The sequence below is a fragment of the Enhydra lutris genome, unplaced genomic scaffold (assembly GCF_002288905.1).
Source record: "Enhydra lutris kenyoni isolate GAN:26980312 unplaced genomic scaffold, ASM228890v2 scaffoldscaffold95, whole genome shotgun sequence".
Taxonomy (NCBI): domain Eukaryota; kingdom Metazoa; phylum Chordata; class Mammalia; order Carnivora; family Mustelidae; genus Enhydra; species Enhydra lutris.
Window position 1 is genome coordinate 1,009,549 of NW_019154179.1, and position 26,758 is coordinate 1,036,306.

Consider the following 26,758-nt stretch of genomic DNA (forward strand, 5'->3'; position numbering starts at 1 on the left):
TCTCCTTTTTGAAGAAATGATATTAAGAATTAATTATGTTCTAAGCTGTAGGCTGGTGGGCTCTTCCTTTTAAAAAATCCCCTCTCCCTCCTCCTGGCTCAACGGAGGAAAAGAATTTGGACAGGTTCAAAATTTAGAGAATATTGTTTCTATATTATCAGCTTTTTGTTGAAAATGGGACAACCTCAACAAAACGTTCCTTCTGGAACCCAGAAGTTTACAGTCTCTAAACTGCATAAGAAGGCTCCTGAAAGACTCCTCGCGGAGAAACCAGGAAGGCACAAGACAGAGCCTATGTGTAAATCCACGCATGTGCAGACATGCATACGCCGTGTGCTAAGCCCCAGGAAAATCAACGCTAGTAACCCAAAAGGCAAGGCTAATAGTAATTTGGCCCAGGCTCAGTGCAAGGTTTCCTACCTAGGGCATTCCAAACATCAGTATTTCTTCAGTCAATAAATGTTTATTGAGTGCCTAATAATAACCCCAAAGACTGAGGTTATAAGCACGAGTGTGGACAGAACGTAAGTCACACACGGCTAGGAGGTTTTGGAATAAATTCCCAATAAATGTACACGATGGGCTTGTCTCTGGGTTTAAAGACTCCTCCTGATGTTTAACTTCCTCCAACAAACTGCGCACAGGACTGGACACAGAGAAGAGGGCGGAACATTCCGCTGAGAGCAACCATGGTCCTCTTTTTCTTCTCTCATGAATTTGGAGGCAGGGAGATTGAAGGAGCTGGGTGGGCTTAGCAGGAAGAACCAGTTCCTCTGTCCCACTGGCTCCGGGCTCTGTCCTTGGCTGCTGACGGGCCCCACCACGCCTGTGAGTGTGGTCTCACTTGATCTCTGCTGTAGAACTGTACTTTTACAAACTGTGTGCGCATTTGTATGCTCACACATGTTCATACTATCTAACTTAGGAACAAGGTTGACAACTGACAGACCTGTCATGACACTAAGGTCACCAAATAAGCACCGTCCTTCCTGGTCCCCCGCTGACCCCAAGAGGGAAGCCTCCTTACTAAGGCCCGTAGTAGTAGTACGTGTGTTCCTTGGTGTTGGAGAAAAACAGAAAGTCCCTGACCTGGAGATTACCAGAGCTAAAGGAACAGCTGTTGCCTTTCCATCAAGTTATCGATGAAGAGGTCTCCCATACCAGAGCAACGTGAACGGTGAACTCCACTCCAATGCCAACGGAAGCGATCAGGATGACCACGGGCACGGCGCTTAGCTTGATCCCAATGAGGCCCATCATGCCAAAGAGCTCGACAGTCATCAGAGCCAGGACTGTCACCTTTAGGAAGATGCAGGGGATGAGTGGATGGGCACAAACACTCCAAGTGCTGACAGCAGGGGAGAAGATCCCTCCAGATCAAGAGTAGAGAAAACACCTGGGACCCAAATATAGTGAACACGCTGACTCACTTTCACTCTGGGCACCTGTCTTTACTTTCTAATTCACCATGTCGCTGCTGAGAAGAGAGACTTCGGGACAATTTGGGGATAGCTGCTTTGGGCCAGCAGCCTGTTTAAGGAGTACAGAAAGGCAAAGCTTAGTATTACTACCGCAAGCTGTTTTTCCAATATATCTGTTCTAGAAAGCAAAAAGTACAATAAAAAAAAAAATTCACAACTATTCCCTTTGAGTCATCTAAGAATTACACAAACACGGACTGGTCCCTAGGTACAAATTTAATATACTTTAAACCAAGGTATTTCCTTCTGTTTTGATAGTAATCATCAGAAACTGTCCTTGAATTTACAACAGAATTGAAACTTGCAGAGTTTTTGGTTGCCTGCCTCCATTCTAAAGAAAGCAGATAGGACGGGTGAATAAAAAGTTCTTTCTTTGACGTAAAGGCAGCTCTGCTTTTGTTTGGAGAGCGCACGCGTTAAGAGAGGATGCGGAGGGAGAAAGGGGACTTCTGGTCAGCTGACACGGGTCAGGTTACAGGCGCCTTCACTTTGAAGAAGTGAGGAGCAAGACGGGTGGACAGAGCAGACAGCTCAACCCAAGGAAAAGTCCTGTTTGCCTTCCGTTGGCCTTGTAAACATTTGCGCAGAGATGGAAAGAAAATCTGCAAGGTAGCTTATGGAGTTTCTTGAACCAAAGGGAAGAAAACACAAATGAAACAGTAAACTTCCCACAGATGGAAGAGAAGGAGTGAATGAGCTTTCCGGATCGGGGGTGGGGCAGTGGACAGCGGTGTCAGGGAAGGACGAGTCCAGAAACAGTTCCCTTTGCTTTCTTTTAAGAACCTAATGAAAGATGGACGACATCAATGACTTAAGTACCATGAAAACCCCTATAGACTAAACATTTACCTTTTAACATACCTGCTGCACAGACGTATGGTGCAGAAATGAGACCTGGTCTCTGTTTTTATAATTGTGGCATTTTGAAGGCTATACCACAGTTCGTGGAATTTAAACACTGCCGTGATTTTATTAGACTCCACATGAAACTTACTTCAGATCTGGGAGTATTATACTTGGAAAAAGGATGCCAAAAACTCGGCTAGTAATACTGGTTCATCAACGTCCTTCAAGCTTTAAAACACGCACAACACACAAAACTATCTCAAAAATCATTTAACCCATAGACCACTATCCTAACTTCTCTAATTACCTCCCCCACCCCTTTTCTAGAAGAATCTTCTCTATGTTAGGTCTGGGATGTAGTCACAAAAGGACCCTTTAAGTTAAAAAAAAAAAATTAGTTACATTTGTATTTAATAAATGCTCAGAGTGTTTGTGTTTAATAAATGCTCAGAGCGGTTATAGAGAACGTGTTTTAAAAACTTCCCTGTCTTTACACAGACAGTTGAAAGCTGTAGGACAAGGGACACAAGATGAAGGCCATTAACGGCTCTACCTGGCCATGAACCTCGCCACCTCCCGCAGTATAAATATAGCAAGGGTGATGCAATCTATACCCTCCTCCAGAGGCCCAGACATAAACACAGCTTCCCGGCTGCAGCAAGAGCTAGGCCGAAAGGAATCTGACTTCCACAAAAACCCTGCGAATGAACTCACAATGATCCCGGCCGTCCAGGGGTTCAGGAGGAAGACAGCACACACCAGGAACGTGCAGGCCAGCACCACGCTGATGGACAGCAGGAGCCAGTGGCGGAGGCCGATATACTGCTCCCAGAAGAGGAAGGGGTAGCCGTTGGGGTAGCTGGAGAGCCCCAGGCTCGTGTAGTTGTTGCAGATGGTTCTGACCTTTTCTATGGCTTCCACGAAGTCTGAGGTGTCCCGCAAGCCGTTGAGGTAGAAAGGGAACTGAGCGTATTCGATGGGCTCTGCTGCTGGGACTAGACAGGGAGACAGCGGGAAGAGGCCACAGCTGAAGGCTCGGGGCAACGGGACGGGGGCGAAGGAGCGTGACCTGGGTACTGGGGAGCCACCGCACGCCCCAGGGCAGGCCATCCCAGACCCACAGCCCGCTGCTCTGGGATGACCAGAGAAGGGACTCTGCCACCAAGTTCCCTGACTGTGCTTCTTTCAACGTGAAGCACAGACTGTACCGGGATGGCCTTCGGGTCTTTACAATCTTAATCTCTGGTTTAAAAGAGTTTTAAGCAATGATCAACATTTGATTTTTTTTTCCGGTGGGGGAGGGGAGGAACCTGGGGCCTGTGTATTTATTTAAACTTTGATTTTAATCTTCTAGAAGCAGTCACTTTTGTGATGGGTCTAAACAAGAATTCAACGGGGGAGCATTTTTTGTTTGACTGACACAAGGGAAAATACTAAGTTCAAACTGTTTTCCTCAATCACTTACCAGAACAAAATAACTCAAAAGTCATGCTTTCCTGCGAAAAACGCTTAACTTTCTTATCCTTTTAGTGATCTAACACACTTAAACCTTGCATGCTTCTTTTTTAATGCAATGCTAAGTCTTCAGCAGCAGGGGAAGAAATCCTTACACAACAAGCATTTAGTTACTGCCGTTGTGTGTTCCAGACCCTTTGGGGTCATTCAGTTGACTTGCTAAACATGATTTGCCCTATTATAATCTCAACTATAAATTTTCATTAAGACAAGCCTTGGCTGCTTGCCACAAGGCTCTGGGGTTTAGATACAGAGAAGCACAACCCACTTCCTCTCCGGCCACGTTTGCAAAGGGACCCGTCTTTGTCACGTCCTCCCTCGGCCTCCTCTCCAAGGTGGAAGCTACTAATATCTCTAACATCAATGCAAATTAAATCCATACCGGACCACCTTTCAAAGTCAGGGCTGAGAGGGGAAAGGAAGAGGACGCTGCTGTATACAGGCTATTCTGCTCGGGTTTAAACAGCTTTGACAGAGTACAGGTGCTTGGTGGCTTATAGGAATGACCCAACTTGCCAGAAATTCCTTCAACACCAGAGTTGACAAAGCTAAGATAAACATATAATCCCCAGCGATAAAACTGTGCAATAGTAAAATAACACTCGACCTGGAGGCGTCCCCAGCTTTCACATGGAACAGCTGGCATGAAAGAGAGCTGCCTGGTGGGCGTCCTAGGGTGAAAGCTACAAGCGGAGATTAGGGACTCTCATTTCCCAACGTGATAGAGCACGGGTTGTATTCCATTACACATCCTCATCTGTCTCCCAGAGTTTTCAACTCAAAGAAATATATTGTTCTGTTTACACTTTTGAACCCTGGGTAGCGTCAGCAGATGAGGGCCATGGCCGAGCCGGGGAGAACAGGGCGAGGCCCCACGTGGCGGGCCCCCACGGAGGGCTACTTACTTCTGAGTCTGGTTTCGGGCATGTAGTCGGCTTTGTCGTGCACCCACTCGGGACGGTGAGGCCGGATGTTGGCCTGGGAGGCGGCGTACGCCACAGGGTCGTTGCTGACCCAAGCGGTCAGGTAGATGTAGAACGCGCTGGGGTTGATGATGCCGTCCGCGTCCACCAGGCGCCGTTTGGTCAACTGCAAAATGGGAAGAAGAAGGTCCTTCAGAATGGGGCCGGGGAAACACACTCCTGTCTGGAGTTGGAAAGAAAAGCAGAGCCCTACACCAGCATGTGCAGCACAGTGGAGGATGCCCCCTCTTTGAACATACAAGAAAACACCTTTGGTTTCTTTCAAAATGCACTTATTGGAGGATGCCATAATCGGTGTGTTTGTAGCGCACACACAGTTCCGCAGATGGTCCGGGGAGTGACTGAACCAATTAAATCTGAACGCTAAAAGACGTCTGCAGCCAAGGCAGAGAATGAACAATCTGGAGAAACATATTTATAGGAGGGGAAGGGGGTAAAAAAAACCTGGCAAGAATCCCCATACACGTCTGTGTGCAGTTAACCTCTGCTGTTAACACTGAAGGAAATGCCACCCAGTAAATGGAGGAGAGCTATAAAAATAAAACAACATCTGTATAAATTTTGCTAACACTAGCCTCCTATGACCTGTGTATTCACAAAATGCCTATCGCCAGAAAGTGGAAGGGATTGGTGCACAGCCATGGTCCTCTGGGTACCCCGATTTTGGAGAGAGGTGGTCCCACTCCGCACAGCCCATCCCAGGCCACGGAATACTACGCTCCCTCTATCTAAAGTAGGTCTTGGGGCTCTGCTTAGGTGCAAACACTGTGACACACACACACACACACACACACATCCACAGAAATATATTTTTCCTGTTTACTTTAGATTCAGGCCTGACTCCAGTGCTTTTGGCCTTCTCAACAAAATGAGAAACACCAGTGACAGCAGTTAATAGAGAAAGAGTAAAGAAAGAAAGAGTCGAGTGACAAAATGAAATTTCAGGGGTCTGGATTCAATTAATCCCCAGGATATGGAACAACTGCATGTCTTCAAGCCGTCTCTGGAATTACAGAGAGCACAGCTCATGGCCTCCGTGCATGCAGCACGCTCTTCTCCCTCCCAGGCGCAGGAAGTGATATCCGGGGACCGGGCCCAATCCCATTTGTTCCACAGTGTCCCTGGTCCCCGAGACCCGGCCCGGCCACCGTGTATCCCCGTGCTATCTCTTCCACAGGCTCCTCTGCCCACATCCTTGTCAAACCTGACAGCCTGCTGCACGGGGCCATAAAGCACCAAGTTCACACTCCATAATAACTCTGAACAATGTACTTTGTAAATCTGTCACCTTTAATGCCAACAAAAAAGGGGAGACAATAAACAGTGCTGCTGGGAAGATCATTAGCATGATGGTTTTCTGCCTGAGGGCGAAGCAAGTAAGCTACGAGAGCCGGTAGTAGTGTTGGACTCTAAAGGGTCCAAACACGCTCCCCAACATGCCTGAGGAATCAAAAGGGATACGCTGGAATCTGAGCATCACAGCGAAGATGCAAGTGCAGTCAGAGATTACGATTACGGGAAAGAAACAGTCTTATTACCCAGGGGAGTGAGCAGAATGGCAAGGGCACTCAGGTTCCAAGGACTGGCATTTCTGTTTGCCCCACTCATGACAGAGCCGTCTGTCTGTCCTCCTTCTCCACCTGCTGGGCCAGGGGGACCCCAAGGAATCGAAGGCAACCAAACCTCCCATCCTTCTAGTAACCTCTCTGATCTCCTAGTTCATCCACCCACCCTAAATTCTGCTCATTCAAATGACAGTTACCATCCTTCCAAGTTTGAACAGAATTAACACCAACACGGTAATGAGTACTGGAATTCAAAAGAGAACAGTACAATCCAGCATTTCTAGTATCTGAGAGAGCCTGCCCTGCCTCAAGGGTTCTCAGGGGGAACAAAGGCCCCACGTGGTGATCCACATGTCACCACTTGACAGAGGAGCAGACTGAGGCACTCAGTTAAGCTGATGGGATGAAGTGAATCAGAGCCAACTCAATATTCTCCCAGCCCTTGGTGTCTCGGGTCTCCAGAGGGCACAGGCTGGGCGGGCAGGTGTTCTCTGCTCAATGACGCCATGGGAGCTTCCAGGGTGTAGAGGTCGGGGAGAGTACCTGGCTGATGTCAATGGGTTTATCACGGCTGCCAGTCTGCACCAGGAGTTTGTAGGCAAGGACCGCATCATCCGATCCATTTTTGTAATTGTTTGGCATGATTTTCCCAGTTTCCCAGTCACTGTCAAATGCATCCTGAAGTCCTAGAAAAGGCAAATGTATACAATGTATTAAGATTCTTCACCGTTATGATCCAGGCCGTAACTGGGTGGGCTGAGGACAAGGAGCCGGTATCAACCTTAAACACTCTGTGTGCTACTTGTTTTCCAGTTCAAGTTCAAGTGACACCCTTAGATTTTTCATGAATGAACTTCAGGTTGCTAATAATCACTGCTTCAAAGGTGGAAGAAGGGAATACTTGTTTCTAGGAAACAAATATACATGTTTTACCTTGACACAGAAAAGAAACCCCCTCTTCTCTCCCCAAGGCTATTCCGAAAGAAAGGAAGGGAGAGAGCTTGGGGGAGCGGTGGGCTGGGTGAGGAGGAAGCCGTACAGACTCATCAGGCAGTTCACACCGCCGTCAGGTGCTAAAGCCTTGGGTTCTTCGGTACAACCAGAAACCCACTCAGAGGGGGAAACGCGCCTTCGAACTCCCAACTTCAAACAGCAACTCAGCTGCTTCTCCAGCCCAGGGTGAGTGAACACGATTCTGTCAATTTGTTCCATCTGTTCGACTTGTGGAGCTAATACAAGCTGTGGGATCGGCTGCCAGGTTGTGTAAAGATCACAGCCAACACCTATTCACTCTCCACTGTTCCTCTTTGCCACCCTTCCTCAGAGCGGGGGTGTGCAGGAGGGTGAGGGAGGGATCTCGTGAGCGCCTGTGTGAGCAGGGAAATGCCTCACGGGGTAAATTTGGATCAGATTGAGAACAGGAAGCCACAGGCCAATACAAGGGGGCTCTGTGAGAACAGATGACAAACCGCAAGCACAGGGAGGGGAAGGAAAGGGCTTTCTGGGTGTGGGGGATGGGCGAGCCCACCAGCCCACCACACACAGCTGCGCTTGGCCTCTGTAATCAAAACCATCATTACAGACCTGATGGTTTGGCTACAGCTGTAAAGAGATAAGCGTGCTGGAAGAGAAAACAGGGCCCTGGTGACCCGGCCTTAGGGGCTGAGTGATCCCGTGTGCACACGCTCTCCCCTGACTCCCCCACCTCCTTTCCTCGGCCCTGCTCCCCGCCCTCCCCAATTCCCTCCCAAGTAGAACTCCCAAGCCCCAGCAGCTCAGGAAACCACATCTTTTGGAACAGGCTACATTCGCAGAGGTTAGACATGGCCAGTAAGAAGGGAAAAGAGTTCATTTCATGACATGCCTTGAGTGACTTCAGAGACACCCCCCCAATACTGGTCCCCTCAGTGCTTACAATAATTAAGCTCTGGGAGTTTGAAGCAGGGGGAGAGGGAGCACAGGACCCTGTCTCTCTCTTTAAAACCTTCCTGCCCACATTGCCATGGGCATTGTTTTTACACGAACAATGTGGGGATGAGGCCCCGAGGCTCCGTGCTGAAAGAAGGCCGTGTCTGGGGCAAGCGTGGAGGAGCAGTGGGCGGGAGGGACCACCGGCACAGGCCGTGCTCCCGACTCTCACACAGACTGTTTTTCACAGCAAGGCAGGCACACAACAAGCTGTATGGAGCAGATGTGATTTTATTACCTAAAACCTTTTTGTTTTTGAAAAAAAATAAACAGGAGAGGAAAAACAACCCCTCCTCCCTCCCCACTCCTCCAAAAGAGACCTGGTCTGTTTTCCCCACCTTAATAGAATTTTCATCACTTCATGGCCTGTGTGGGACTTTAACCCTTTCCCTCTTGACCCGTCAATCCTAAGGAGCAACTCACGCTCAGCGAGCATGGGGCTGTCCCAGCATTTTATACTCATCGCCCTTCTTACAACTACCTCATGAGACAGCCCTGTTAGCCTCACAGTTCTCGCTTTACAGATGAGGAAACCGAGGCACAGAAAGCAACGTGACCAAGGCCACCCAGCAGGGCTCCAGGGCAGGCTTGAACCATGGTTGCTCTAAATCACCGGAGCACATAGAGGTACTCAGAAAGTTCTCCGCTGAAGACGTGAATACGGTCAGCAGAGTTACCGTGCGCACCGATGATGTCTAGTGGTAAATAGGGTTCCAAAAATGTGAGTGTAGTTTTAAGATATGTATGCACTAAGAATGTGGGGACACCCTAGAGTGAGCCAAAGGAAGAAAGATTGGATCTGGGGAGGCCAACCCTGCGGGCGGCTCAGCTCAACTCATCACCGGCACCGCCAGGCTCCCGCGCCATTTGCCGTACTGGGAATACAACCATGAACGAGAAATAGTCATTGACCTTATGGAAGAGTGAAATCCTTCTCATCAGATTATTTTATTTTCTGACTAATTACCAAAAAGCTCAAGGAACATTGAACCGGCGGCCTAAGAGTACACGTACAACATGGGATTCTATACACAAAACGAGGGACACGGATTTGCCTCTGCTGCCCGTTGGCCAACATTTTATGCTCTAACACACGCACACTGTAGAAGAGATTTGTGACATTTTACCTACTTTACAGCAAAACGTGAAAGTTTCAGCTAGAACTTTTCTCATTGTAAATTTTTTGCTAAATGTTATTTTCTAGGGCAAAGTTCTCAGCTACTTATTCCAATTGTCAATTTCTCTTTGATAGGGGACCCTAAGAAGGAAACATTAATTTAAATTTTATCTGGACAGTTCAGTGTGAAACACAAACACCACTGGCTCATGATACGGTGTGGTTTTTATCTGCAATTTCGCCTTACTGGCATGTGTGTTTCAAGATGACCTGGGGTATTACCACTATTTTTATGAGTTAACCACCACCCCCGACCCCCTAACTAGTGGGATGTTGATAAAGACCAATAGCATGACATGGTTTTTAGTGATAATTCCACCAAAAACCAATGAGGCGTCCCAACACTTAACAGCCACACAAAACGTTTTCGAACAATTCAAGGACAGCTGATTCCTTGCAGGAAGTGTTCAAAGACCCAATCTATCCCTTGACAGGCCTGAAAACCCTCTAGGCAGCCCAACCATCCCGTTATCTGGCCATTCTGTGTCCAGTGCTCTCTGGTGCACCTCGTAAGAGTCATACGCAGAGTTCTTGGGCTGGCTGGGGCCCTGACTTGGGAGCACAATTGGGTCTTACTTGGTCTACGTGGGTGCTATGCGCTTAGCAATCAAAAGAACATGATTCAACTGCACCTTTAAAAAAGTGCGGTTCTCGAGTCCAACTGCTTTAGGTCTTTAAAGGGATGAAAGCATAGGGATAATTTACAATACACTATAAAAAGGTTAGCCCTCGCCACTGCCTGAAGACAATACCCTCTGCCCTCTTCCCAAGCTCCGCCTAACATGCCATATTGAGCGTCCAAAGGAATGGCTGAAGACACTGAAATCAATTCTACAATAACCCTCCTTTGCTCAGATACGGGCCCTGCAGCCGATCTCTTTGTCATTTGTGGCAAGCTATTTGCATGTCTTTGGCCAATGGGGATAAAATGAAAAGCAAGGAATCTCTCAACTGTCTGGTCCTGTTTGGACTCATTATCTGAAAGACACAGCCTCCCAAACTACTGTAAAAAAATAAGACTCGGAACAAATTCACATTAATCTCGGGAGCATGTTAAAAAAATAACATTAACGTCACGTAGTTCTCTTTGCCTTCCTCAAAAGAAGAGGTCAAATCTGGTATACGTGTATGAACAAAATTCTAGCAACAGAACTCAAGGCCAGCAACTATATTGAAGAATTTTCAGTCAGACTCAAGTTGTTTACCATTTCATGAAAACTCCCAGGGAAATTGGCTGCTTAATCTTTACCTACAAGTGTATTGACTTAAGACCAAAAAAGGCACTCGAATCTGTGTTTAAACAAGCCTAATTAAGTGGGAAATTAAGACAATCATTTGGATAACTTAAGCCAAAAAATGTTGGGGGCCATAATTATTTGGGTATTTCACTAAAAGCATTTTTGCCTGAATTGTGTGGATAATTATCTTGATTCCCCACTTCACTTTGCATGTGACAACATGGAATAAATGAACAGATGTTCTTGGAATCACTGAATACATTCATATTCAGTCAGCAGTTAGGAGCAAATTTAAGCCTTTTTTTTTTCCTCCAGTTGACTACTATTTCCTAGAAACGTTTCTAAGGACAAGGTAACAAGTTAAGAAAGGCATTTTAAAGCAGAATTTGATTATGAAATACTGTGAGATGTGATTAAGCACTGATAAGTTTATTTCACATGCCAAGTCAAAAGATGGTCAAAATATGGAATGTTACATTATATTCACAGAAGATGCAAAATTTACCGGTGTAAGTAAAGTCATAATTTGTCAATACGTCAGTCTAGAAATTCCATTGATGCTCTGATTTCACTTGATCATCAAACTAACCACCATCCAAAAAAAGAGCACTAGAAGCACCCAGCTCCCCATTTTATAACACACTTTCCCATTTCCTAATGTGCACCCATAAATTCTTAACAGAAGTTCCCGAGTCCCCCATCTGAATTGTTTGCATCATTTTATAGGTAAAAGCCAGATTTGGGAGGCTGTCCCAGAAACAGTCTATATAAGAATTTTAAGCAACACTTAGAAGTCAATGAAACATGTCAGTGTTACGTTATAATCTAACGCTTTAATAGTGAACAAAGGGAACTTGTGGAAGCTGCACATACCAAAGACTGAACGGTGAAAGTTTACAAACGGCGCACAGCCTCTAGCAGCACCTCACCTTGGAGCCAGTCTCTGAAGTAGTGCAGCCACATTTTGGGAAGCTGTTTATTTTCTTCCAACATGACATACTTCACATTGCTGAAACTCTTGTGAAGGTCGTAAAGTAAGTGCTGGATATTCGGGTAGTCTGCTTTCTGGGTGACTATATACATATTGTAGAAAGAAAAGTATTTGAATTGTGCAGCAATAAAGTCGTATTCTCTTGTTTCCCGAGGCACAATGTCTGTAAGGTCCAGCCCATCACGCACTCGGGTGGTCCCATAAAGGCTGACACCCAGCAAGCCCAGGAAAAGGAAGATCACCACGACCTGTAACACAGTAAGAGGCACAAGATCAGACCCAGAGGACAGGACCAACTGTCCCTTGACAAAAGGAAGCTGTTTGGTTCAGACATCACTTTTACTCCCACAACGGCCCTGATGAAGCATGTAGGGGTCATTCTCCAGAGAGAAAAATAAGTAATTATAGCAATCACATTTTAAAACAATCTCATGAAAAATAAAATGTTTACAATTGTTGATCTAAATTCACAGAAGCATTTGCTACATAGAGATTCACTCCTGTAGATGAGCTCATTAAAATGGCCCCACATGCTAAATGGACTGACTTTTTAGGAGGCCTGAATACATCACACCCAAAGAAGCAACCTGATGAATTCTAAAGGAGACTGTTTTGTTATTTCTTGAAGACAGGAAGAATCCTGTGTTGGTAGATTACCTTGGCTTTTGGTTTCAAGAGGAAAGGAGCATAATGTTTCTCGGCAAAAGATGAAAGTGTCCACTTGGTGCAGGGGGGCTCAAGGCAATGGAGGCTGGAGTCGGAGAACTGGGAGAGAAGGTCCCTTGTGGAGCTGGTGCTCTCAGGGCTCTGGCAGCTGAGGGTATCCTGGGTCATGGTGACGGGCTGCACGGAGATCTCGGAGCGTGGCTCGGCAGTGGTATAGTACACATGAGTGTGGGGGTCGTACTCTGTGCGGAGCTGCACTGTGGACTGCATGGTGATCTGGGTTTCATGGGTGAAGCTGTGGCTGCTGTAAGGGGGCGGGGGGCTGTAGCGGGTGTTATCATGAGTCTCCGTGTAGGCCTGAGGTTCAACCTGAATCACTCTGCTGACACAGGGACTAAGAGGGGAAAATATGTTGAAATGGTACAACTGAAACAGGGATACAGTGCTTTCATTTTAGCCAATGACTGACAGTATCCATTTTACATAGTTCTAATTTAGAAGAAACATATCATACTGCTGAGCTCCGTAAACACCACCTGATTTAACCATCTGGACATAGATAGACACTAGTAAGTCAAAGGAGGCCAAATGGATGGCCAATTCTGAATGTGACTGGCAAAATCAAGTTGCACGCTGATGAGCCCCTTTCAAAGTGCAATTCCTAAAAAACACACAACCCCTCCCCTCAAAACCTCACAACACCCCAAACGCTGCATTTTTTTCTGGATGGCTGGTTTTCAAGCCTTTGTTCTGCCTGAATCAATAGAGATATGACACACTCCCAATAATCAGCCAAAGTGATCCAGAATAGAAATAGCGAGCTTGTGGATCACAACCCCAGAGCTGTGAGTCTTTAGTCAGGGAGGGGAGAGCCCCAGTGACACGATATCCCCAACAGAGCATCCTTTGTCCATCATCTCCTCTGCCTCCATCACATCGGTATAAGCCCAGTAAACTATACTTTCTTCCAAGTCGACAGATGAAAGAGTTCTCTAACCCTACCGCTCTGTACCCAACAAATAAAGGCCATAGTAGCTCATGAAATTGTACCTTGTAAAACAGCAGAAAATATCCAACCTCCGGTCCTCACGTCGATACAAATCCATGCTGAGAATCGCAGGAAAAATTAGCAGAACCATAGCAAAATTGAATACCACTACTACAGCGGCCTGGAAGCAGGGGGGGAAGAAAAAGTAGAGGTCACCAGTATGTCTACTCCCAGTCAGAGGACTGCTCTAAAAATAAAAGAAGTTTTCAACAACATCCTTTCAGTTCTCTACTGAAGTGTTTAAACTTGAAATAGATGTTGGAGTTTCTCAACATTTTGCTTCTCTTCCATCATTAAGAGGCCATTTGACAGGAAGAGGCCCCGTCATTCTGATCCTTTCCATCTCTTAGAATTTCATGAACCCATGATGTACAAACACAGGAACGAAATGAGTCTTGCTCACAACCTAACCAAACCAAATCTACAAAGGCAGAATATGGAATATACTTGAGATGTTTTAATTGAAAACAAACATTCTCCTTTCAGAATATTTCTAAGAGTTTCACGCAACTCTGATTTTATACTCAGAGTATTTATACGTCAAGTGGATTGGGTATATCAAAATGTCACCTTTAAAACATGAAATAAAATTTCAAACACGTCCCCTGAGGTTTTTAATAGGCACATTCCAAATAGCCTCGGGAGTAGCCTGTGGGGTGCGCGAGCACAGTAACATGAAAGGTCAAGGAGAGTGAGGCAGAAAGAAATTCCTGTGTGTGATTATAGTATGCAGAATAAATAAGTACAGATTCAAAAGTCACTCCATAACCTAGAATAAACACGGGGCTAGATTCTGTAGTGCTTTGGCAAATCTCCTGCTGACCTAGTAAAAATTACACAATTGGGCTGTTAATAGGGGAAAGTCAACAGAGGACAGTTGAAAGGGCTCTCCCATTCAGACAGGAATGGAAAGAAGCGGCACACACACACACACACACACACACACACACACACAAAATCCAACTGGAATGCTAAGTAACCAAGAAATCATCAGAAATTTTTTTGAAAATTAAAAAGTCTCAGGAAGTTTTCCAAAGAACTACTCAGTTCTAAAACGTCCTCCAACTGGGTAAATGTCTCTGGGGGAGAAAAGAAAACCTGCTTATAAGAGATACCCAACAGAATCGGAAGAGACCTTTGCAAAGGGCTTCTGATAATAATTGTGAATTTATGCTCAAGGTGAAAGATCAAGGATGAGGTCTGGAAAGGTACCTTTCAATAATTAATTCCCTGTCAAGTCTACAAAACCAAAAAATCATCAAGAGTCTTGTTCTAAAAATTACCTAACTCCTCTCTTCTTAGTCTGCTTTGAAATTCCTTACCAACTTGAAATATTTGAAACCTGTGAACTTAACCGCTCTAATGAATGGTCTTTAAAGGCCTGCTGGATTGACTTAATACGAAAATCACTATTTTGACTAGAGGATTCATCTTAGAGACAAACACTTTAAAAAGGAAAGTGAGGACATGGTGCTGGGAACTGGAGACACAGAGAGAAATAAGACAAGGACTGACCTACCAAAAACTACAATCCAGGCTAAGAAATGTAGTAATAGGGGTGCCTGCGTGGCTCAGTCATTAAGTGTCTGCCTTTGGCTCAGGTCATGATCCCAGGGTCCTGGGATTGAACCCTGCATTGGGCTCTCTGGTCAGTGGGGATCCTGCTTCTCCCTCTCCCACTCCCGCTGCTTGTGTTCCCTCTCTGGCTGTGTCTCTCTCTCTGTCAAATAAATAAATAAAATCTTAAAAAAATATATAGTAATAAAAGCTTGCAAAGGGTTCCAGAGCAGCTTGGAAAGGGAGAAGTTCCCAGGTAGGGGTATGCATAGGGGTATGTGGAGGCAGGGGGCAGAGGGCAGTGGATGGTCAAGGGAGGTTCTCAGGGAGGTGTAGAAGACAAAACAGGCATCCGGTGGGGCCCAGGAGGAAGGATGTGCCATGTGGAGGAATTCCACAAGCGGTGTCTAAGAGGGAGACCCAGAATTTTGTTGTGGGCAGAGAAAGGACAAAGGGGGAGTCATGGGAGACCAGGTAGTTAATACACAATTCACTCAATCCCCACGGCAACCAGGACTGCCGTAATCACTGCTGACACTAGTACCTAACAGAGACTCCACAGTGCAAAGGATGGTCACTGGTCTGTGGTTACTGAGTAAATCAAATTTAGATGCAGGCTTGATGTTGAAGCCCTCAGCCTGACTGAGACCTGGGAGTTCTTGTCACCTGGTCACCTCCTGAGGGGATGGACACAGGCTGGGCTGGGTCTCCTGACCAAGCTGACCACAGGGATGCTGGCAGGGATGGGTCTGATTCTCAAGGAGATTTTTCAGGAAAACTCAATCCTGAAGGTGGAATCCTTTCAGCTTTTCTTTCTATGATCAGCATGTTTAGAATTTGGGGGTGGAATGCGACAGAACACTCCCGGGCATCTCACTCTGGACAAAAGTTCCTGAGGCTGCAGAACCCAAGCAGCCCAGGTGCTCTGGCAGGAACAGCACCGAGGCTTCCACGCTGGCTGGGGACACATCTGCTACCAGCTTTATCCCCCGGAGGAATCTGTGGAGGACATGAAGAACCCCCAAACTCTGAAGAGTAGCGTCCTGTCTGCACTCGCTGTCAAGTGGCGTGTTGCATACCTAGGGAGGACATATCCGGACAGGAAAACGGCACAACTTCCACGTCCCATTCAAGTGCACCCAAACGGTAATGACCAGCAAGCAGCAAGGACTTCTCAGCAAGGGAGAAGTGTCATTGCTGGTGCAAAGGGGAGTCTAAGACATTGTAAGAAAAGATGAGAAGATGATGGGGATGATTTGCACTGTCAATCGATTCTAATTACTGTGCTTGAAGGAAATGTCCCCACCCACTCTGTTCCCCCCGACCTGTGGCAGAACACCCACCGGCGCCCTGCTGAGACCCTTGCAGAGCAGAGACAAACTGACCCTGCCCAGAGGGCCCTCATCTAGAACTCCTCACTGTGTGGAACAATACAGCGTTCTGTTCTGGGAGTTTCCATTGAAGAACAAATCCCATTCAGGTACCAGCAAAGCCCCAGTGCAGGGCACTGGTACCCAAAGAATTCGACGGTGCCATTGCTTTCTGGTATAGAGGTGGCATTTGGACAGATGGATGGAGATTGGTAAGGAAGTCTAAGACAGTTTTTTTGGGAAAAAATAATTCTATTTATTTTGGTAAAGTTAGATAATTGCGAAAGTTCCAAAAAGACAAATCCTAAATTAATATGGATTTATTACTGGACAGAACCACTGTAATCTCTTTCTTTTGAGGCTTAATCTATAGAATCCTGAGAACACAAACGCAAATGGATACCTGGAGGCACAATTTAACCCAATCCACTAAAAGAAAGAGAAGCTATATCACGATCAACTTTGAATGTCAATATATTTAAAAGGAAACCAGTGTAAATTTCTGATGGCTACAGCAAAAAGCAAAGCACATTCACTCTCTTTTCTTCTTACATTTTCTCTTTCTTTCCTTTTCCTTATTTATTTTTTTAGTTTGTTTTTTTGACAGAGAATGAGCCAGTAATATGGGAAGCCAGTCATTAATACATGAGGACTCCTGGAAGGCCTCAGTTTTCTAAAGTGGTACCCCAGGGGCTTGGAATAGAAATGCAAAACTCACAGTACTCATTTCATCTCGGTAAGGTGCTTGCTTACCTTGGGAGAACTTTAGCGTACTGGATTTTCTAAAAGGCGTAAGGGAAACTCATGTAGCTTTTCAGACCACCACACCATAGGGTATCATTAAAGGACAGTATGCCTTGATGAATCATCAGTGTACTGAGAGAGGAGAGGACAAAATGAGAGAGAGAGACACAAGAAGAAATGAAGGAGTGTGAGGCGGAGCAGAAATAAAGAGCAGCGAGGAAAAGGCGAGCGGAAAAGGAGAGAGGCGGGAGAGGGTCTCACTGTTACAGGAGGGGGACAATTTCTCAACACTGGCGTCTGCTGCAGGTGAAGGCAGGAAGATTGGGAGACTGCAGACAGCTGTACAGATACCCATGCAGAAAGGCATTCTAGAAAGGTAATTGTCCCAACACTTAAGCGGGCACCTTTCAGTTGTCTTCCACATCACTGAGCAGTTAGGCAGCTAGACATGTTTTCATTTTCTTATTCAGATTTAACTTTATCCATTAGTTCACTTACTACTTCTACTTTTAGATATTTATAATAAACCCTTTATTCTTTTCTTTTCTCTCTCTCTCTCTTTTTTTTTTTTTTTTTTTTTTTTTTAGTATTTTTTTTTTCGGGGATGATGGTTGCAGTAATTGGTACAAAAATCTTTTCTCGTGTTCTGTCTTACACTAAGTATTAAGTAAGTCTAATGTCCCAGACACAGCAGGATCATTAGTTGCTCAGGTCTTCATTAGCCATCGCTGAAATGAAATTCAAATATGAAGACTACGAAGGAGCGAAGAGTGTGGACAAAAGCATTAAGAGAAACCAAACTCATGATTTGTCAGTTTCTCTTCCTGGTCACAGGAAATCGAAATCACCCTTCTGGTGATTAACAAGAGTAAAGCAGTAGGAAGAAGCTGGATATAACAACAGCTTAAAAAGTGACCCCAAGGGGGCACCTGGGGGCGCCAAGGTGGCTCTGTTGGATAAGCGACCCCAGCTCTTGATTTTTGGCTCAGGTGACGATGTCAGGATTGTGAAATCGGGCTCCGCGCTGAATGTGGAGCCTGCTCTCTCTCTCCCTCTCCCTCTGCCCCTCCTTCTTAAAAAAAAAAAAAGGTGATACTGAAAGTATTTTCCCTTAAAAACCTGGCCATCTCATAAATTATCATCATACTGAGAGATGACAGATGATATCATACTGATAGAGAAAAAGGGGGGAATGCCGCTGCTCCTCTCTTGGAAAACAGTTGAAACTTTAAAGTGTGAATTTAATTCACAAAACTTCGGTAACATCTTTGCAATACCAAAACCTGAAACCATTTGGGGCTTAGGAGGACCCCATCCCAAACCGGTCAGTTAGCGTTCTTCCTCCGCTTTGCTGACCGGTGTCAGGATTCCTCAGAGTTTCGAGCAGCCGCAGAGCCCTGCCAGCACTCCAGACCAAGCACAGAATGGACCAGAGCTGTGTCCCCAGCCTAGGGAGCTCTCCATTCTTACCGTTCGTATAAGCTGGCTCTCTGCGCCAAAGAAATATCTTGGTGGCCTCTAGGTGTAGAAGGGTCTGGTTTGGGAAGAGAGAGCAGAACAATGCAGGAGCCACACTGTTCTGCAGAAGGAGGGCGGAGGCATTTTGACTTTTCTTTGCAGCCTGAGAGGAGAGTAGGAGACCAAAAGAAGAGAGAGGGCTGGAAGAGACTGTGGAGGAGCTAAGGGAAGAGGTGGTGAGTGCGGGCCCACCGACAAACCCCTACAGGCGGAGGATGGCCCCTACATTTGGATGGTGGGAGCTAGTCCAGCGGACCCTCGAACAACACGGGTTTGAACCTCACGGGTCCACTTCGAGGCTGACTGTTTCCAGGAAACACACTGCAGCACTCGAGATGTATTTTTCTGTTCCTTAGGATTTTCTTAATAACGTTTCCCCCTAGCTTATTTTGTTATAAGAAAACAGATGGATTAGGCATGTGTTAATTGATTGTTTATGTTATCAGTAAGGCTTTCAGTCAACAGCCGCTATTAGTAGTTAAATTTCAGGGGAGCTCAAAGTTATATGAAGATCTGACTGTGTGGGAGGGGTGTCAGCATCCCCAAACCTCATGTTGTTCAAGGGTCAACCGTCCACAATTCTAAGTGATCACCTGGCCTGGTCTATACTGTAGCCTCTTCCTCTTGGTCAGGAAAATCTGCTCTGTACAACTGCCTTGTGTTGGTGCTGCTTTAGGGAAACAGAGAGGGTGGGTGGTGCTTTGGGGCTGAGGCAGCCAGCAGGGAAGCCCAGTGGGCACTGGCAGCAGGGATGGCCACGAGCTAGCCACACTGTGGATGAAACCAGAGGACTTCCGGAACAGGGGGGCTTCTCAGCACCCTATACAGAGTGGCCCTCGTGTTGTTTTAGTCTCACTATACAGCGAAGGACCACTCCCTAAGGCAGCAGGTCTTGGGGCTACCTGGGCCCCAGGCGTCTGGGCTCTAGGACTGAAAGAAGGGGGAAGAGCCCTGGGATGTATTTTAGAGGGAGTGTTGGGTTTGTTGCATCAGGAAGCTTCTACCGGAAGAGCCCCAGATGCGGACACGCTACTTGGATTCTGGCAGCAGTACCGGAAGCACGTTAGAGGGGGAGGGGAGGCGGGCTGCTCGGCCTCCGTGCGGTGCTCGCAACACGTTTCAGCACTGCAAACTCACCTGGAGGGAGAAGGCTCGCAGGGCGGGGATGGGGATCAGTGCGGCCATAAAGAAGGCGGTGACGTTGCTGATGGAGGTGAGGGCCACGCTGGCTCCCGTGCGCTTGAGGCACTCTCCAGTCCTGTCCTGAGGACGAGAAACCATAGTGCTGAGAGCTGCACAGCGCGGGGTCCCCTCATGCCACAGGTCGGGCTGACAAGTTCAAATTCACGACACAGGGAGACAACACGTAGTTTATCATGCTGACGTCAGAATGGAAGAAAGGGTTATCTCTGCCCACCCCTGATACTGGCATCGAAAATGCTATATAGTCCTATATATATATATAGACCTATATATATATATAGTCCTATATATATATAGACCTATATAGTCCTGTACCATTCCCGACTACCGCATCCAAAGCACAGAGCTGCGAGATAATCACTGAAGTCAATTTTTGGGATTTAAAAGGGGTGTGTTGGGAGAGGAGGGAAGGTGGGGACAAAGTGATCCAAAAACCCCACAAAAAATCCAGAAAAGCAAATATGGGCTTTGAAATAGGTGTTCTGCAATTCTTCTCATTCTTTCACTCATTTAGAGGCAGTAACGTGTCATTGACTTGGTCTACTAGGCCAGATTAAAGAAAATTAAAGGACAAATACTCAAGAACGGAGGTGATTTTGGCTGGCTCCAAAGCTTTCTTCTTTTGTTTTTCTATTACCTCAAAAGGGATTCTTTTATTCTGTCCTGTTTCACTAAACGCATGTGCCAGAAGGAAAACGTCATCCACGCCAACGCCAAGAGCAAGAAACGGCAAAACCTGCAGTGAACGCAAAGGGCAGTGCGTTAGACACATGAAGTCCAATTTGGTTTCTTCTAGAGCCATGGGGAACATTGCTCCCAGCAGCTACCCTCAGGACAGCTTACAGCAGCTCATGGTGAAGAACCTAGTTCCCAGGTTAAAATCCCCTGGATCTAGCCCTCTGGCTCACAGGAGGTCTTATCCATTTCTATTTTTAAGCCCTACTGTTTTTTTTTAAGCTAATAAATGAGAAGGAAGCTAACTCATCAGAAGCAGTGGTTCTCAGAACACCATCCCTGGATGTGCATCATGGAGAGCAGGTAATTAGAAACTCCAGGAGCGGGGCCAGCAGTTGGAGATGTCACCAGCCCTTCGCATGACTCTATGGCACACTCATGTCTGAGAACCATGGCTCTAATGAATGACCTTCATTCACTGCGTTGATAAGTGAAGCTTCTTTACCACCACCAAGTCCCCACAGAACTTCCACCCAGTGCCAAGGGCTCCACTCAGAAGACAGCAACCCCCCCGCCTCCCAGGAAGTGTGGCATCTTGGTAGTAAAGGTCGGAGGACCCTGTAGGTGACATGGACACGGAGGAGGCCACTGGGCCAAGCCCGGGGAGGGGTGTTTGTCGACAAACAGTAGACGGATGGCTCCTTGAGTACCTGAGTTGTTGCAGCGTTAAAGGAAATCCCGATCAATGAGCACAGGCCCAATCCTGCAGCCACTGAGAGTGCAACCAGCAGGACGCCAGCCAGCCCCACGGCACCCTGGGACTTGGAGCAGTCCCAGCGCAGCATGGTTAAACAGGCATAGGCAAGCTGCGAGCAGAACAACGGGGTGGGGGGCAGGTGAAGGAGTGAGGAGGGGGAGACAGGGAGGGGGAGACACAAAACAAAAGCCAAACATTAGAATGTGTAAGGATTCTAATGTTTTCCCCCACCCGTCACCCCAAATCAAAAGGTAGAACTTATTAAATCCAACAACAACAATTTACACTACAGACATCACACGAAATGATACGAGTCAAAGATGGGCAAACCGCAAATGGGAGAAAATGCTTTACACGACCACTTCTGAAATCAAAGCCGAGCTCTCTCTGTCTTGGATGCATGTGTGTGTTAAAGCAGTTAAAAAGCAGGGGCGGTCATGGAAGAGATCAAACCCAAAAACTAAACCAGCTCTCCGCCCGTGCTCCCCCAGGAGAACTGAACTGACTGTTACCATCAGTAGGTAGCCACTGGCCACTCGGATGACACTGACATCAGAGAAGGACTTCAGGATGTCGTCCAGGGTCGTTGTGGTAAAGGAAAGCACCTTCTGAGTGGAGTTGGGAGCAACACTTTGATGAACCACCTGTGGTCATGACATAAAGTCCCAAACAGAACGGAAGTGTCAGTGAGCTTCAAGAGCAGACCTTGGGGGATGTGTCCCCTCCACTCAAGCCTCACTTTTTTCTGACGCACTAAAAAGAGTTCTACATGATTCCGGTTTGAACTTGGGACTGACGTGAAACGACCCTGGTCCCGGGACAATGAAGGCCACTGCCGATCAGCTGGCAATGTGGTGCCATGGGTGAGCCGGTGCCCGACGCCTACGGTACCTCTAGGTCCCACGCACCTGAGGCCAACCTTCTCCTCTCCGCGGCTCTACAACAGACCTGTGGTCCCATCGGCTCCCCCCAATCCAAAACAACTCATTCTTGTGGCCACTCCTCCCCGCTTCATTCGCTGGCCACTTTTAAAAGGTCACATGCAGCTCAGCAGAGGTCACTGCTTGGGAAACAAAGGCCAGCTCCTGTCACATGACCTAACCAAGGGGGAGTGCAGCTGTGAACAGATTCAATGCTTTGCTAATGTTTTCCAGACACTTTTTCTTGCTAACCCAGTGTTTTTTTAAACACTGTTACGCCTTTGCTCTGGAGTTCACAATTGGTTACTCAAAACGTCTTACGCATCCCAATTAAAATTAGCCATCACCCACACAGGAAGGTTTTCCATATCTAGAAAAGGAAAAAAAGTTTTCACTCCACCAGGTCCCCAAAATGACGATTTGTTTTGAAAACAGGTTCCAGTGAAAAAACAAAACAAAAAAACCTGTTTTAAAACATGGCAACAACGAAGCACGGAGTAACTGAGGGGTTTGTACCCAGATTCAAAGGTGGGCATTGGAATGCGCCGATTTACCTCCACGTATGTCCTCTGCCAAGCCTCCAGGATGGCTGCTGCCTTGTCCTCGTTCCAGTTGATGTGCGAGACATACTCGTACCCCTTGAAGTGCTCGTACATTTGCTTGGGAGTCATTAACTGAAACATGGTCTGCAAGGCGTGGGCACTGTGACAAGGAGGCAAAGACACGACATCAGCATTCCCAGGAAGCTGTCCTCACTGCTTAAACTCCCGAACGCACGCCCCCCCCCCCCCCCCCGCCTCACTCACGGCCCTTCTCTCCTACATGAGCACATGTTTCCATTAAACGGGACCTGGATGGTGATTTTATTTAATAGATGGATGTACCATATTAAAGGTGTAACCTTACAAACCTTTTACAGATATACCCCAAAATTCAATTAATAAGCAATTTCCTTTCTCAGTTTCTAGTCAGTGAGACAGGAAGGGTAGGGGAGCAGATAGCTTGACCAGATACGCTGGGCTCAGCAGTGTGCGCTCGCCTGTGCAGAAATCCCAGCCGACAGCTCTCCCCAGGGAGAGATCTCAGATGGAGAGCTTGACGCTTGACTGAGGGGAGTCCGCGAGTGCCCAGAGGAGGATTCTTGTTCAGCCGTCAGCTGTCGGCCAGTCTGTGACAGAACTGAGCTCCTACCGCTCCTCCCTACTCGCTGTGACCACTGCCACCCGCCTGCCTTACACTTGTCCCCATTTTCTACATAATAGGTCTTCTACAAACCTACGGTCACTAACTACGGTCCCGATGAAAACAACAAATCTCCGCTTGAAAAATTCCCCACAAGGTGGTTTTTCAGGCTTGTCTGGTCCACTAGTATTTCCTAATATTCTATTACACCAGACGGCTAGCTAGGATAACAGTTAGGTATTAGTACAAATACACTTGCAGATGTCAGGAGGGAAGTGGTTTCTGAGGAAAGGACAAAAAAAAAAAGATGGCTTGGATTTTTCCTCCATGTGCTGGATTACCTGACAAGCTTCCCGGTGCTATTCCTGACTGTGCCACCCACAATCAGTTCCTCCTGCCAGTGCATATACTTTCTGGATAATCCATGACATCCACCGTTCAAAACAAGGGCCACATCAAGAGGCTAAAATAAAAAGACAGCCACATAATTACGGGAATTAGCAGGCAGGTCACATGCCTTGTTAAAATCCAGTGCATTAAGGGCTTGTTTGTTTCAGAGAGAACATTAATAACAAGGCTAATGAGAGGCATACGGCAAATCTTGCAGCAAAATTTAGCTCTATAAACAAACTTAGCTCCATAGACAAAAAAGGTCGTTGGAAATCAAATCTTAAAAATGAAAATAATAGGACTAGGCATGGGGGGGAAGACAGCAAGCTTTGCTCTCGGTCCCCGGGAGCAGAATCAATGACTGTACTCACTTTGGTTGCGTTCTTGTTGGGGGCTGTGGCCGGGCAGTCTGGATCAGCCGGGTTGAGGCAGGGCCGGTCCATATAACCATGACCAACTTCGGCCTTATTCAGCATTTCCTCCCAGCTGTCCACTTGATAGTTTATTTTCTTTAACTCTTCCAGGAATTCCAAAGGGTCAAAGTTTGTCCACTGCAAAGGAGGCTTACCTCTGTGAAAGAAATTAGAAGGCGAGACCATGAAAAGAGGCTTTTCCAAGCCTCTGAGCCTGTGCAGATCCGTGTATACTGCGTCCGGGCTGCACGAGGCTTTCTGGGAGTGCTGCAGCGTGGGGACCCTGGCATGGAAAACGAGTGCTCCTTTCCCGGGGATCTGTATGCAAACCCGGTCAGGAAAATAACTCATGAATGGACATGGCAAGCAGAGAGCTTGTAAGTTAACGAAGAGATCAAAGGCTTGTTTCTGGCTAATATGTCCTCTTTAGCACCTGAAATCAAAATTTGCCGAAGGGTGCTTCTTAGCAGAAGACTGAAATCCAAAAATAAGGGTTGGGGGTGGTGGGGCAGTGGCGGGGGGCGGGGGGAGAAGAGGGAACCATGATGTCAAATTAGCACTTGCCAGCCTTATAAATGCTTTGTAAATGTCATCAATCAAAATATTTGATCTCCATTACCTTCAATAATCCCATACTTATGAGCTCTCTCTGACAGCCTGGCAGTGGACCCCGAAAACCCCCTGCTGCCTCTGCCATCACCACCATCAAGGCCACTTCCCCCCACACTCACTTTTGAATCTGTGCTGTTGACAGACCAGAAAGGCTTTTGGCTGCCTGTTATGTGGTTCAAACCACACTGTAGCTGCTTAACCAGGCTGAAGTCATTATTCAGAATCTCCCAACCAGAAAACACAAAACCCCTTATTTCCCATCTAAAACTGTACACTGAAGGTCAGGGTATGGCCACTGCAAATTGCTTTTGCAGATATGCGTAAGCTAGGACAGAAACAATAACCCAAGCACGAACTCTTGCATAATTAACTGAAAATGTCTACACTGATTAACAATTATTCCTTAAACGATGCGGAGTATATAATATCCAACTGGTAACCCGTGAGGCATCCCCTACCATGGCCTTCAAAGATAGCGGATTTCCCCCTTCAATGTCATTACTGTGATCCCAAGAAATGTTAGTGTTTAACTCTGCAGGAGGATCCTGAACTTTAACTCAATATATTTAATTCTGACATGTACGCACTAATACATTCCCTTTCCTTACAAAATAACTCAAACCTATGGCAGTGCCTGGTTAGCAAAACTTTGAACACTTTATTAAAGAGTTAAAAATCATACATACTCTGAAAGAATTTGCATTTTATTTGCATATAAATAGGTTGGTAAAAGTGAATGAAATTTAATGGTGCCTTCAGAACTTTTTTTTTTAAAAGAGGAAAAACATTCTGCTGCTCTCCCCCAACTGGTCACTCAAAAAATGCCCGTGGAATTTCAATGTTTTTATTTCTTGTTCAAAACTGAAATAGAATAAACAATGATCCAGTAACATCCGAAACATTCTAAAGTTTAGAAATCACAGACATCAGAAAATAAGATCACATACTTACAGTAGGTATGCTGTCCCAGATTGTAACTTTGCCCCTTCCCAGAAGCAGTCCAAAGGTGTAATAATTAAACAAGGGTAAAGATATTCTATTATCTGTCAGAGTTAAAAAGAACAGGCCACACGTTAGGATAACACACACCACTGGGGAATTTTTGAGAATTTCTTGCAAAAAAAAAACAACAAAAGGAAAATATACCTGATCCATGTAACCTGTTTCTGTGATAAGTTCTCCGGATTTGTAACACAAGTGTTCCAATTTCCACTGTCTAGTGAAATAGAAAGCAGAGACAAACATTCTCACTGTAATAACCTAAGGAAATCAGTGCAAGATCGGAACTATAGAACATCTAGAAAGAACTGCAATTTCGATCACTTTTAAGTATCTGTCTAAAGGAGCACAACTTTTGCCAAGTAAAGACTCAACAGGCTTGCTTTAATGAATAGATAATACTCAATTGTAACTAACATGTGGGTGTTTATGTAAATGAATGCTACCAAAGTACTTGAAAAGTCTTGTTTTCTTAAGTATCCTCCCAATAATCTTGTTTACACCATTAATCTGCTTTTTCCTACATACATTACAATTTCAGGGAAGATAATTCAGTTGAATTATTACAAATTCAAAATAAATGGAGACTAATTAGTAAGGTTTCTAATATATTAACATAAATTCAGGTGGGAAAATATTACTTTTTTTTTTTTTTTTTTTTTACTGGCAGTTAATGTCCTTATTAACAGTTAGTGTTCAAAATGAATTCTCCTGCTCTTAACCATGAATGCTGTAAACAACACTGCCAGGTGGCCAGATTTCCTACTTTCCAGCTTTTTATTCTTGTTCTATAGACATGACATTAAATATACTGATCCACAATTACCTTATTATCTATCACCTATCTCTTATTCTGTCATCTCTACAAAAATGCTCTGTAAACCCATGCCTTTCCAACTGTCTCAGGGAGATAAACTTACCTTGAAAAAAGAGGTATGGC

The 26,758-nt window shown here is 46.0% G+C and overlaps 1 protein-coding gene across 1 annotated transcript in view; it reads right to left on the reverse strand.

Moving 5' to 3' along the window:
• LOC111139086 (patched 1) overlaps positions 1–26,758 on the reverse strand; it is a 59,123-nt gene that overhangs the window by 8,813 nt on the left and 23,552 nt on the right. Inside the window, 16 exon segments of the mRNA XM_022491224.1 lie at positions 1,162–1,299; positions 3,042–3,322; positions 4,748–4,931; positions 6,934–7,076; positions 11,703–12,012; positions 12,422–12,824; positions 13,481–13,599; positions 19,805–19,930; positions 20,508–20,606; positions 21,256–21,411; positions 21,815–21,946; positions 22,777–22,924; positions 23,746–23,867; positions 24,166–24,364; positions 25,771–25,862; positions 25,966–26,035. Of these exon segments, the coding sequence (XP_022346932.1) occupies positions 1,162–1,299; positions 3,042–3,322; positions 4,748–4,931; positions 6,934–7,076; positions 11,703–12,012; positions 12,422–12,824; positions 13,481–13,599; positions 19,805–19,930; positions 20,508–20,606; positions 21,256–21,411; positions 21,815–21,946; positions 22,777–22,924; positions 23,746–23,867; positions 24,166–24,364; positions 25,771–25,862; positions 25,966–26,035 (2,722 nt within the window).